Genomic DNA, 11,331 nt, shown 5'->3' on the forward strand with positions numbered 1-11,331 from the left:
GCGCCGAGCTCGAGGCCCGTCGAGGGGGCCGCCGCCGCCCCGCAGCAGGTTTGGAGCCGCCGCCCGGAGAGCCGCAGGCTGCCGCCTCCCGGGGGGCTCCGGCGCAGCAGCGGCCGCCCCCCGCCGACAGCCCCGGCCCCGAGGAGGACGCCGCGAGCGCCATGGCCGCTGCCAAGCCCGGAGAGCTGATGGGCATCTGCTCCAGCTACCAGGCGGTGATGCCGCACTTCGTGTGCCTGGCCGACGAGTTCCCGCAGTCCGTGCGGCCCGCGCAGCTGTCCAAGGGCCGGGGCCCGGCTGCGGCGGCCGCGCCAGTCGCGCTTCAAGACGCAGCCGGTGACCTTCGACGAGATCCAGGAGGTGGAGGAGGAGGGGGTGTCGCCGATGGAGGAGGAGAAGGCCAAGAAGTCGTTCCTGCAGAGCCTGGAGTGTCTGCGCCGCAGCACGCAGAGCCTGTCGCTGCAGCGCGAGCAGCTGAGCAGCTGCAAACTGAGGAACAGCCTGGACTCCAGCGACTCCGACTCGGCGCTGTGACCCCGGGAGCCGCCCGCAGCGGGGACTCGGGCGTCCCATGCGTGCGCCCCCCTCCCCGGGGAGAGAGCCCCGAGCCCCGGGGACCTTCGAGAGACCCGGCGCCGCCGCCGCCGCCCCCCGCGCGCGCTTGAACTCCCCGCCCGGCTCGGACGCGGTGGCTGCGCCCTGCGCGGCGCTCGCCCGGGACCCCGAGGACGTGCGCGTGCGGGGGCCGCTTTCTTTGCCCTTGTCCCTGTATCTTTATTATTATTTTTTTCTTAAACTCTTGCGGGTGCGAACTCTGCGGTGAGTGGGGCGCGGGGTGGGGTGGTCGTGGCGGTGTCCGTGCAGAGCGGCCCGGGGGGGGGGGGTCTCCCGGGACCTCCTGGAAAGCCGCACCACGCCCCGGCCCGGCGGTCGGCAAACTCCGAGGTTGCACATCGCGGCACCGTGGCCACCCCCTTAGCGCACGCCGGTTCACACTCACGCCAACGCACGCTCGCTGAGCACTTTTGTAATGGTCAGGCGCGGCCCGTTGGGACTTGGGGCGCAGCGCAGCTCCCGCTGCCTGCCGGAGGGAAGGGATGGATATTTATTTTTGCATCGCGAGGTCTGAACGGCTGTTTATTTAAACGATCTTTTTATCCGGAGATGTCCGCGGAGGCTCCCGAACGGAGACGAATAAAGTCAATATATTTGCACAGTGTAATTCTCCAGGCTCCTGACTCCTTGAACTCCAAGGCGCGCGAGGCTGGGCACCCGGGGTGGGGGTGGCGGTGGCGGTGGGGGGGCCCTGGGGCTAAAATTGGTGGTGTGGCAGCAGGAGTGGAGACTGCACCGTAAGCTCCATTCGCCCTGACGAGACCACCGCGACCGCCGAGCGCGATCCCTTCCTTACTGCATCGGGGCTGCGAGATGCTGGTGACCGGGGCCCGCTTCGAGCTGCTCTGGCCTTGATGCAGCCTCCCCAGGAGGAAGACCAGGGTCACGACCACCAAACAACCCCCTACCCCCACCCACACCAACTCTGCGCGGTTGGACCCCCTCCTTGCAGACCTGAGGCCCGGGAGGTGCCCCAAGCTTGCTGCTATAGGGAGTCAGGTAGGGGAGGGACGGGGTGGGGGGGAGGGTGGCCGGGGTCCAGGAAGGGGAGGGAAAGTGGGTTCTCGCTCCCTGCTCCCTGCCTCCTGCAGGTCAGGACCCCGTGGGCCCCACGCAAACAGTACATCCAGCTCGGCTCTCTGCTGCCATTTCTCCCATCCTCCCCAGCGTGTCCTTAGGAGGACTCTGGGGTACAGCTTGCACCCCGCTTTGTGTGCAGAGGAGAAAAGCCCAGCTGCAGGGGAAGGTGACAGGGAGCGATGTGGGGGGTTGAGGGTGTCGCCAGCCCGCTGCACTCCACACTCGAGTGGGGTTCCTTCCAGGTCACGAGTGCGTCTGTCTGTCCAGCCCTCTGCCCACACCCTACAGCCTGGCGCTGAGCTAGGCACTGGGCACTTGCAGGGGGGAGTGATGTGATCCCCAAGGAACAACATGGACGGACAAGTTGGCAAGTTTCCACACGAGGGGTCCAGCCCTCCAGCGCTGCGCCAGAGCTGCTTCATGAAGGCACAGCGGCTCCGAGGGAACTTGGGGGCTGCCTGTCCCAGCAGCGTCCAGGTGGCGGGCGCCTGTCCTCCCGCGACCCCACGGCGGCCCTGCATCTGAGCTCCCCCAGCCCTCCTGTGATCTGGGCTGCTACTCCACAGCCCCTCACCCCACCCACCCCCCCATCCTCCCCACCGCCTCCTCTCGGCAGACCTGCCTTTCACTCCCCACACTGCACACTTGGGCTCTGCAATTAAGGCGAGCGAGCAAGCCGGGGAGATGAAACAAAGAAACAGAAATAGAATCGCAGGAGCTGGAGCAATAGTACAGTGGGTACGGTGCCATGCCCTGCGCTCGTTCGTTCGTAAGACCCAAGTTCCATTCCCCAGCACCACTTCGGGTCCTCCCCACTCCCCGCCAGCAGCCCCCGCCAGGAGGGACCCATGAGTTGCAGAGCTAGGAGGAAGCCCTGAGCACAGCCGGATGTGGCCCCAAAAACCAAACCCAAAGTAGCAGGGCCTGAAGGCAGGTCCTCATCTGCACACTAGGGTTCCAGGCGAGGAGGAAGCCGGGGGCTACAGCGGGGGCACCCCCGGCACCCCGCGCCTTGGTCACACACTGGCCACTTGTACTGTCCGCAGTGCCTCCCTCTGAGGGGGGGGGGGAGAACTCAGCAGCTCAGCAGAAGGGGCTGTGGTATCTGAGTGGTGGCTACAGGGGCGGGACTTCGGGACTGTGGAGTGTGTGTGTGGTGTGTGTGTGTGTGTGTGTGTGTGTGTGTGTGTGTGTGTGTTGGGGGGCCTGACTGCGGGACTGTGGAGAGTGTGTGTGTGTGTGTGTGTGTGTGTGTGTGTGTGTGTGTGTGTTGGGGGGGCCTGCTAAAGCCCAGAGACCCAGCCCTGCTCTTCTTTCCCCTTTGCTGCGGCTACTGCAGGGACCCCCCCCTCGGGGGTCTACACTCTTAGTCCCCAGCCCCCAGCCCCCGGCCCCCAGCCGTGTTTGTTTTTGTTTTGGAACCACACCCTGCCGGTTCCTGGCTCTGCACTCAGGGATCACTCCTGGTGAGGGCTGGGGGGACCCTCTGGGGTGCTGGAGGTTCCACCCAGGTGGGTCAGGTGCAAGGCAAGCGCCCTGCCTGCTGTGCTCTCACTCCGACCCCCACACTCTCCGTTCTGAGCCTGGCTCCACCTCTGCCCACTGGTCACTAGGCAGCTGGCCAGTGCCCTTCTGCGGGCTAGGGAACCTCCTCCTGCTGCCCTCCCCGCCCCCCCCACACCTAGCTGAAAACAACCCCTCCCCAGAGGTCCCCTTGGGTTACCCCAGGGTAGATGCGAGGGGGCTGGTTCCAGCGCCCAGCGCTGGCCGGGTCCGTGATTTGAAATGTCTAATGGGTTCAAATGAAGACAGGAGAGCCGGAGTGATAGATAGGACAGCGGGGAGGGCCTTTGCCTCGCATGCGACCAACCTAGGCTTGGTCCCCGGCAAGCCACATGGTCTCCGAGCACTGAGTACCGCCAGGGGTGATCCCTGAGCATTGCTGCATGTGGCTCAGGCACCTCCTCCCGCTGCCAAAAATAAGTAAATAAATAAATAAAGAAGGGGCTGGAGAGACCACACAGGGAGACCACTTTCCTTGCACAGGGATGACCCGGGGTCGGTCCGCAGGCGTGACCCTTGAGCACAGAGCTGAGAGTAAGACCTGAGCAATGCCAACCTCCTTCCTCCCCCAGGAAATGACAATTATTAGATAAATAAAGTGAAGAAGAGGCGGTGAGGAAGATCGCCCCCTCCCCACCCCACTCCCCATCTTGCTGGCCTCCTGGCTTGTTTGAAACCTGCCCTGATGCTCATTAGCTCTCTGGACCACAGAGCGGGTGCAGGCATGGTGGTGGGGTGGGGGTGGGGGGGGAGGCGTGTGACTGGAAGGGCATTTCCCAGGACGGGGGCTCGTTCTTGGGTTCTTGGTATCCTGGATGCACTGACCCCCACCATCCCCCCAACTGTGGGAAACTCTTCATCATGTGATTTGTAGGGTCGGGGTACGATCTCAGCATTTTCCACAAGGGAGATAACAAATACAGAGCAAGTTCCCGCCCCTACATCCATCACCCTGAGATAAAACTGTGGAGGCGCTTAGGAGGTGAGATCTCTCTCGGCACTGCTAAACACCTCTTACTTTTAACCCTTCTGTGCTGGGACTCGAACCCAGGTACGTACTACATGTACAGCCATGCCTCTGGCACGGAACCCACCCTGGGCCCTAAATATGTTAGCATCCTGGCTTCTTTTGATTTCGGCTTTTGCATTTTTTTTTTTTTGGTGCATTGGATTGATGCAAATTTCCCACTCTTTGATATAGAAGTGACGGCCTGTGTGTCCCTGTTTCTGGGCTCCGCCCTCTCTGGCAGTTACTTCTCAGGGTCCGCTCACAGGAAGATGTTTGGAAGGGGAGCTGGGGCCTGTGTTTGTGGGAGCAGCTGGGCCTGGCGTGTCTGGGGCGGTCTGGGCTGCTGAGCATCTCTGCTTTTTGTGGGGGCTGATGGGGGCCCCTCGAAGGTCCCTGGGGGGTCTTCTTGGACTTGACTGCCCCCTGAGGCGTGAAGACTATTCGAGGCAGTAGAACTCAGAGCTGGAAGCAGGACGCAGGGCCCGAGACCACGTGGAGAGAGAAGAGGAAGGTGGTAAGAGAGCGGGAGAGAGAGACTGAGGCAGGGAGCGGAAGGCCACAGACAGACACACAGACGGAAGAATGCTCCGGGGAGCAGAAGGGGGCAGGGCAGACACGAGGCGAGGGCGTCTCTCCAGGAGCTGCCATCCAGCGAGCAGGCGTGCACCCGGGCAGGCGGGTGGGGGTGGCAGCTGGCCCAGCTGTCTGGACACCGAGGCTCATGCTAGGAGCCGCCTGGGCCTCAGCCCAGAGTCCTGGCCAGGGTGAGGGTTTTCCAACAAGCAAGAGGCGAGAGTGACCGTCCGCCCCGGCCCTGGCCGCCGGCCTCCTCGGACTGTTTCTCCCCGGGGGAGATATTACCAGGGTGTTGCTCAAAGCCAGCTTGGCTGCCGACGCCTGACGTCTGCCAGTTCTGGGTCTGTGGTCCGGGAGGAATGAAGGACCCCATCCCTTTGAGGGGCGTATTCAAGCCAGCCCCCAGGGCCACTGGACTCTGGGAGAATGGAGAAGGGGATAGAGAGGTCCCTGTGGTGAGCTACTCACACACACACACACACACACACACACACACACACACACACACACCAATAATAAAGGACCAGAGAGGTTGAATTTCTTATATAGTGCATTGTAGCTAGCTGGTGGGGAGCGAGGTGGCACCCAGGAATTCTTTTTGGTTTGTTTTTATTTGGGGGCCACACCCAGCGATGCTCAGGAGTAACTCCTGGCTCTGTGCTCAGGAGTCGCTCCTGGCAGAGCTAGGAGGACCGTACCGAACGCCGGCGATTGAAGCTGGATCAGCCTCACGCAAGGCAAGGAGCCCCTCACTCACCCAGTAATTTTTCTTTGCTCTTCTCTTTGGGATTTTGGGCCACACCTGGTGATGCTCAGGGCTTACTCCTGGCTCTGTGCTCAGGGGACATCTGGGGTTCTGGGGACCCAATGGGTGTGCAAGACCAGCACCCTCCCTGCTGCGCCATCTCCCCGGCCCCTGCTCCTACGCTGGCACCATGCATCTCCCCTCCTGGCATCTGCTTCCTGGGAACCAGGCCTGGCTCAGCCTCCAGCTGCCCCGGACTCCTGCTAAGGCCCCGGCACCCCACTCAGCCCGTGTCAGAGAGCGCAGTGTTTACCCAGCAGCGCCCCGTTGGCCCTGTGTGTCTGGGGGTGGGGGGAGGCTGAAGGCTGAAGGCTGAGGCTTGCGGGGTGTCTGCATGTTAGGGGTGATCCTCTCCACCCCAGTTCAAGGCCCGGCCTCATCCCTGCCTGTCCCGCAGCTCCCGGCTGGGGTGCAGGGTCACACCAACACCCACTGCCCTTCCCCTGGGTAACGCCCAGCTCCCAACGGTAACGGACAGGCCGCGGTTTTTGCCCACGTTCAGTGCCAGAGGAGGCTTTCTCCCTTGGCCTGGGCCCTCCAGGGCCCCTTGTACCTGTGTCCTCTCCCCTTCCCGTCCCCCGCACACCAGTGGGACACATGTTTCTGCAGCAAGGCCAATGGCACAGCCAGGCCGTGAGCACCTCACGCGCCTTAGCCCACTGACAGACACTCCGTGGTCGAAGCCACGTGCCGGGCCCTTCATGATAGCAGCTCCCCCCCGCCCCCGCCTGAATAAGCGAATTGGCCCTGGTGGGGTGGGGTGGGGCAGCCCTAACAACTCCCCCACAACCCAGGGGGTTGGCTGTGCCAGAGGGAGCATTTGGGCCATGTGGATGTGTGTGTGTGTGCGCGTGTGTGCGTGTGTGCGTGTGTGTGTGCGTGTGTGTGTGCGCGTGTGTGCATGTGTGTGTGTGTGTGCGTGTGTGTGTGTGCGTGTGTGTGCGTGTGTGTGTGTGTGTGTGCGCGTGTGTGTGTGCGTGTGTGTGTGCGCGCGCACACGAGCGAGCGCGTGTGCTCCTGGGGAGGTTGATGGGAGAGGGAAGGTTAAAACGTGCTCTGGCCCCTTGGAGAAGCACAGAGGGTGGGACCAGGGGGCAAACCAGGTCTGTGGCCCCCAGAAGGCCATCTGTGGCGTGGCAGGCCCGCGGCTCTGGGAGAGGGTGGGAAAGAGCTAGACTGTCATTGCTCACGGGAGGAGCGGAGGATAGAGGAGAGCACTCGCCCCCTGTCCCCGCCATGAAACAAGAATAGACAGTACCTAGAAAGAGTGGGGTCTGCCGGAGGGGAGGGCCCCTTCTTTGTAAATCCCCACCCTCTCCCCCCCTCCACCAACTGGCTGCTGACCCAGACCCCGCAGGATCCAGGCCCTAAGGGGGAGCAGATAAAGCCTCTCCCGCCCCCCACCCCTTATGGAATGTTCCTGACCCCTAAGCCAAAAGGGAGGAATGTAAGCGAGAGGGCTGGGCCAGATCCGACGGAAGCCATCCAGCCCGCTTCAGAACTTCTCCAAGAAAACCCGAGAACGCCTTTGCTCTTGGGTTCTGATTTTTCCATCTCTGTCACTGGCTCCTGGCTGGACGCGCATCACCTGCTTTGGGGGCCCGGGGGGGAGTATATTTTGTTGCCAAGGCAAGGAGCGGGGTGAGGATCGGGTGAGCCTGGAAGCAAACCACCCCCCCCACACACACACACACACCGCCACGAGGGAGGCCCAGATTTTAACTCCCAGCCGCCGCAGGAATGGGAGAGAGAAGCTTCCAGAACCGAGTGGGCCTGGCCAGCCTCCTCTGTGCGGGCCCTCTGCACCCAGCCCGCAGGATTCTGCTATGGCTCTGTGCAGGGACTGGGGGTGGGGGTCAGGGGGGTCCGTTCTTCCCAGCAGAGCGTTGAGTGTGGCTGACCCTTGCGGCCAAGGCCAGGGGACAGGACAGAGGCCTGTGCTGGAGTTTCTGGGCCTCGAGGTCACCCTGTGCCCCTGGAGCGGACCCCACACCCAGTCCCATACTTGGACCTGGAGCAGCGCCTCCGTGGGGCTGGGGGCGACGCCTTCGGGGAGGGGGGGACCCTGGGGTACCGCCAGGCCGACTGTCCGGGAGTTCTGGGTCCTGAAATCTGGGTTCAGGTCTTTGTGAATCTTCTCGGGGTGAGCCCCCCTGACCCTCCCCCCTTTGCTGCCTCTGTGAAAAAAACCAGCCGGGCCACAGAATCAGAGAAGGAAAGAGCAAGTGAGTGGCCCCCGTGTCACTCTTGCTCTTTCTCCAGAGACAGGACGGGGCGTCCCCGGGGGCCTGCTGTGACAGTGCCTGAGGGCCTGGCCTGCCCCCCCTTGCCCCCGCCCCAGGACCTGAGCTGCTTCTGGAGGGGGTGTGGACCCGGCACATCTTCTCAGCAGGCTGGAAGTTCACTTCTGTCTTTCTCCCCCCCAAAAAAAAAATTCAGGTCTGAGGCTTTTACAGTACCCGGGACAGGAAAGTTATAATCTTGGCCGAGGGGTGTCCCTCAGGCTCCCACACTAGCTGTGTGCTGGTGGTGGGGGGATGGAGCATGGCTCTGGCATGGTTGGCGTCCTCACTGGGGACAGGTGTGCCCGGGCTCCTTGCTGTGAGGTCAGGAGCCCATCACTTCTCTTGACACCGCCTCCTCACTGCCCACCTGGCTTTAAGTCCCCAACTTTGGAAAAGTCTCAGTTATCAGAGAATCCTGGTCTTGAGAGCCGGGGGGGTGGGGAGGTGGGTTGGGGCAAACCCATTTTGCAGATGGGGAATGGGGTGGGGGAGACCAGGCAGTCTCCAAGACAGTCACATCTCAACCCCTCTCCTGTTTCCCAGAAACTCTGGGCTGCTCTGCGCTGAATGATTCATCACACCCCAAAATAACCCCTGCTGCCTCAGGCTCGGACCCCAGCCAGTGCTTTTGGCTGCTGGCTTGGTCGGTGCCTGGAGGGGTCCTGAGCAGCACGCTGGCCGCCATGGAACCTTGGGCCTGTTCTCAGACCTCTGGGGAACATTCCGGCAGGGCAACCCATCTCCTGTGGTCCAGGAAGGGCCAGACCCCAGGAGCTGCCACCCCCAGCTCCAAGTTCCGTCATTCCGTAGTGGGCTGTGATCGGGGTCCTGAGGGAGGCTGATTGGCTCTTCTCTGGTCTGATGTTGATTGCAAACCCCCCTAGGAAGCTGCTGGGAGTCAGGACTCTCCATATATAGCCCCTGCTAAGGTCTGGGACTTGCCCACCCCAGCCCTCAGCACAGCGGGGGGCAAGACAGCTAGCCTTAAGCCAGATGGTACACACACAAATGCACAGACCCACACCCACACCACATACGCACACAAATACACACACATACACACATACCCGTACACACTCTTTCTCTCTCCCTCTCTCTCTTTTTGGTAGGAACGCATTTGTAGAAATAGTTGAGACTCCGCATGGAAGTACGTCCTTCAGCCTGGCTCTGAGTCATGCCGGGCTGCATTTGGTTTCAAGAGCCTACCCCGGAGTGACTCAGACCGCAAAGACATTAGCCACCGATCCTGAAGACATCTGGAGGGGATGGGGTGATGTCAAGGACTCAGATTCTTGCATCTTCCCTGTCATCCTGACCATGCATTTCCTGCCCGCCCCCCACCCCCGCCACTCCACCCCTTCATGGTGACAAAATAGCTGCCATAGCACTGGCATGACGTCTACCTCCACACTTGAATGTTGGGACGAGTGAATAAACAGGCTTCACCTTGGAACGATCTCTCATGCGAGAAAGTCTGTCCTAAAGACTCTGCACCAAACCCGCCTTCTCACCAGACCAGGTGTTGTCACTGCACATTCCCAGAGTCGTCTCTGGTAAAGGGAGAACGAGAAGAACAGATAGGTTTCATGGGGTCTGCATCCCCTCCCTGGGGTGGGGCCCTCGGTTGTATCAAGGGGGCCGTGGGATAAGCAGCTGATGACATCGTCCCCAATCACCTAAAGGCTGTGCTCCTGAAACCAGTCTGATGAGCATCTCTGAGCCCAGGTTTTGCACGAATAGAATCCTGGCTGCTGGATTTCAGTGATCGTATATGTGAAAAACACGGCTGTGGCCTGCTCAGAGGTGCGGGAGGCATTCCGGAGACTGCCTCTCAAATTCAGTAAAATCTCTGTCTTGGGCTGGAGCGAGAGCACAGCGGGTAGGGCGTTTGTCTTGCACGCGGCCAACTTGTGTTCGATTCCCAGCATCCCATATGGTTCCCCTGAGCACCACCAGGAGTAATTCCTGAGTGCAGAGCCAGGAGTAACCCCTGTGCATCACCGGGTGTGACCCAAAAGGAAAAAAAAAAAATTCAAAGTCTTTGAGAAGGTGGAGGGTGGAGGAAGGACCCGAGCAGAGATTGAGTCTGTGGGCAAGTTCCTTATTTTCTCAGAACCAGCTTCCTTCTCCGTTCAATGGGGACCTGAGTAGCAGGGGATGGGGGTTTGACTGAGGGGGTCGGAGGAGGGGTTGAGGCCACATCCAGTGATGCTGGGGGCTCTTCCTAGCTCTGTGCTCAGGGCTCAGGCAGTGCCGGGGATTTGAACCAGGGTCAGCTGCATGCTGGGCATGCTCCTTGGCCTCTACTATCTCTCCAGCCCGAGGTGTTTGATTCACGATCACAATCACAATCATGAAATCCTGTTCATTCCTTGATTTCTCGAGCGGGCTCAGTAACCTCTCCATTCGTCCTATCTCTGAGATTTTAGAAGCCTCTCTCCACTCTGCCTTCCCAATGATGCCGCATTGGAGGCTCTTTCAGGGTCAGGGGAATGAGATCCAGCTTGTTACTGGTTTTGGCATATGAATACACCATGGGAAGCTTGTGAGGCTGTCCCATGTGGGCAGGAAATTCTCAGTAGCTTGCTAGTTTCTCCCAGAGGGAGAAGTAGGCTATAAGATGTCGCTTCTGAGAGCTTGCTTTTAAATCTCTGGATGTTGGCCGTTGATGGGATTACACACATCTGGGTTCCTCTGCCGGTACCTTCATGCGTGAAGCCTGTTCGAACATGTGGAGAGGGGCCTTGAGCATGGCTGTGGCTAGTTTCCGGTGGTTTTCGGGCACCGGGAGCTCTGCTCGGGATGGGGAAGGAAGCTGGAGCCCATCCCCTCCAAGAGGCCCCGGGGAAGACAGCCAGGCGGTGCGGGCAAGAGACTCTGTTGAGATGTTTGATTATTTTCTGTTTTTGTGTGTGTATGGGGGGTAGGGGGAGTCACACCCAGCGGTGCTCAGGGCTTGCTCCTGGCTCTGCACTCAGGGATCGCAGGCCTGGTGGGCTCGGAGTACCATAAGGGTTTTGGGGATTGAAGCCGGGTCAGACACATGTAAGCAAGTGCCCTTTCCGCTGTGCTATTGCTCCAGCCCCAGCGGTAGATGTTTGGTGATCACCATGGGACATCTCATCCCTCATGACTTATTTCTCCCAGCGCTAAAATACCCTGTGCGCCCCCTCCTCTCCCAAAGTTGGACCCCACGACAGCCTCAGCTCCAAGTCCAGGAGCTTCCTCATCTAAACTCAGCCCAGGACTGGAGAGACACGACAGCAGGTCAGGCACCCAGCTGGCACTCAGGGGACCGCAGGCAGTGCCAGGGACCGAACTGGGTCAGCTGTGTACGGGGCAAGCGCCTCAGTCCACACCCTCTCCTTGCAGCCTGACACTGCACTATTTGTTTGAAT

General features: G+C 60.8%; 1 protein-coding gene across 1 annotated transcript; it reads left to right on the forward strand.

Annotated features, from left to right (window-relative positions):
- The first annotated feature begins 26 nt into the window (after positions 1-26).
- On the forward strand, positions 27-1,222 carry C6H11orf96 (chromosome 6 C11orf96 homolog). Its single transcript, XM_055142311.1, is given in 2 exon segments — positions 27-293; positions 295-1,222. Coding segments are annotated over 2 exon segments (372 nt in total). The 5' UTR covers positions 27-161; the 3' UTR covers positions 535-1,222.
- Positions 1,223-11,331: the final 10,109 nt, after the last annotated feature.

Source organism: Sorex araneus, chromosome 6, assembly GCF_027595985.1.
Source record: "Sorex araneus isolate mSorAra2 chromosome 6, mSorAra2.pri, whole genome shotgun sequence".
Taxonomy (NCBI): Eukaryota; Metazoa; Chordata; class Mammalia; order Eulipotyphla; family Soricidae; genus Sorex; species Sorex araneus.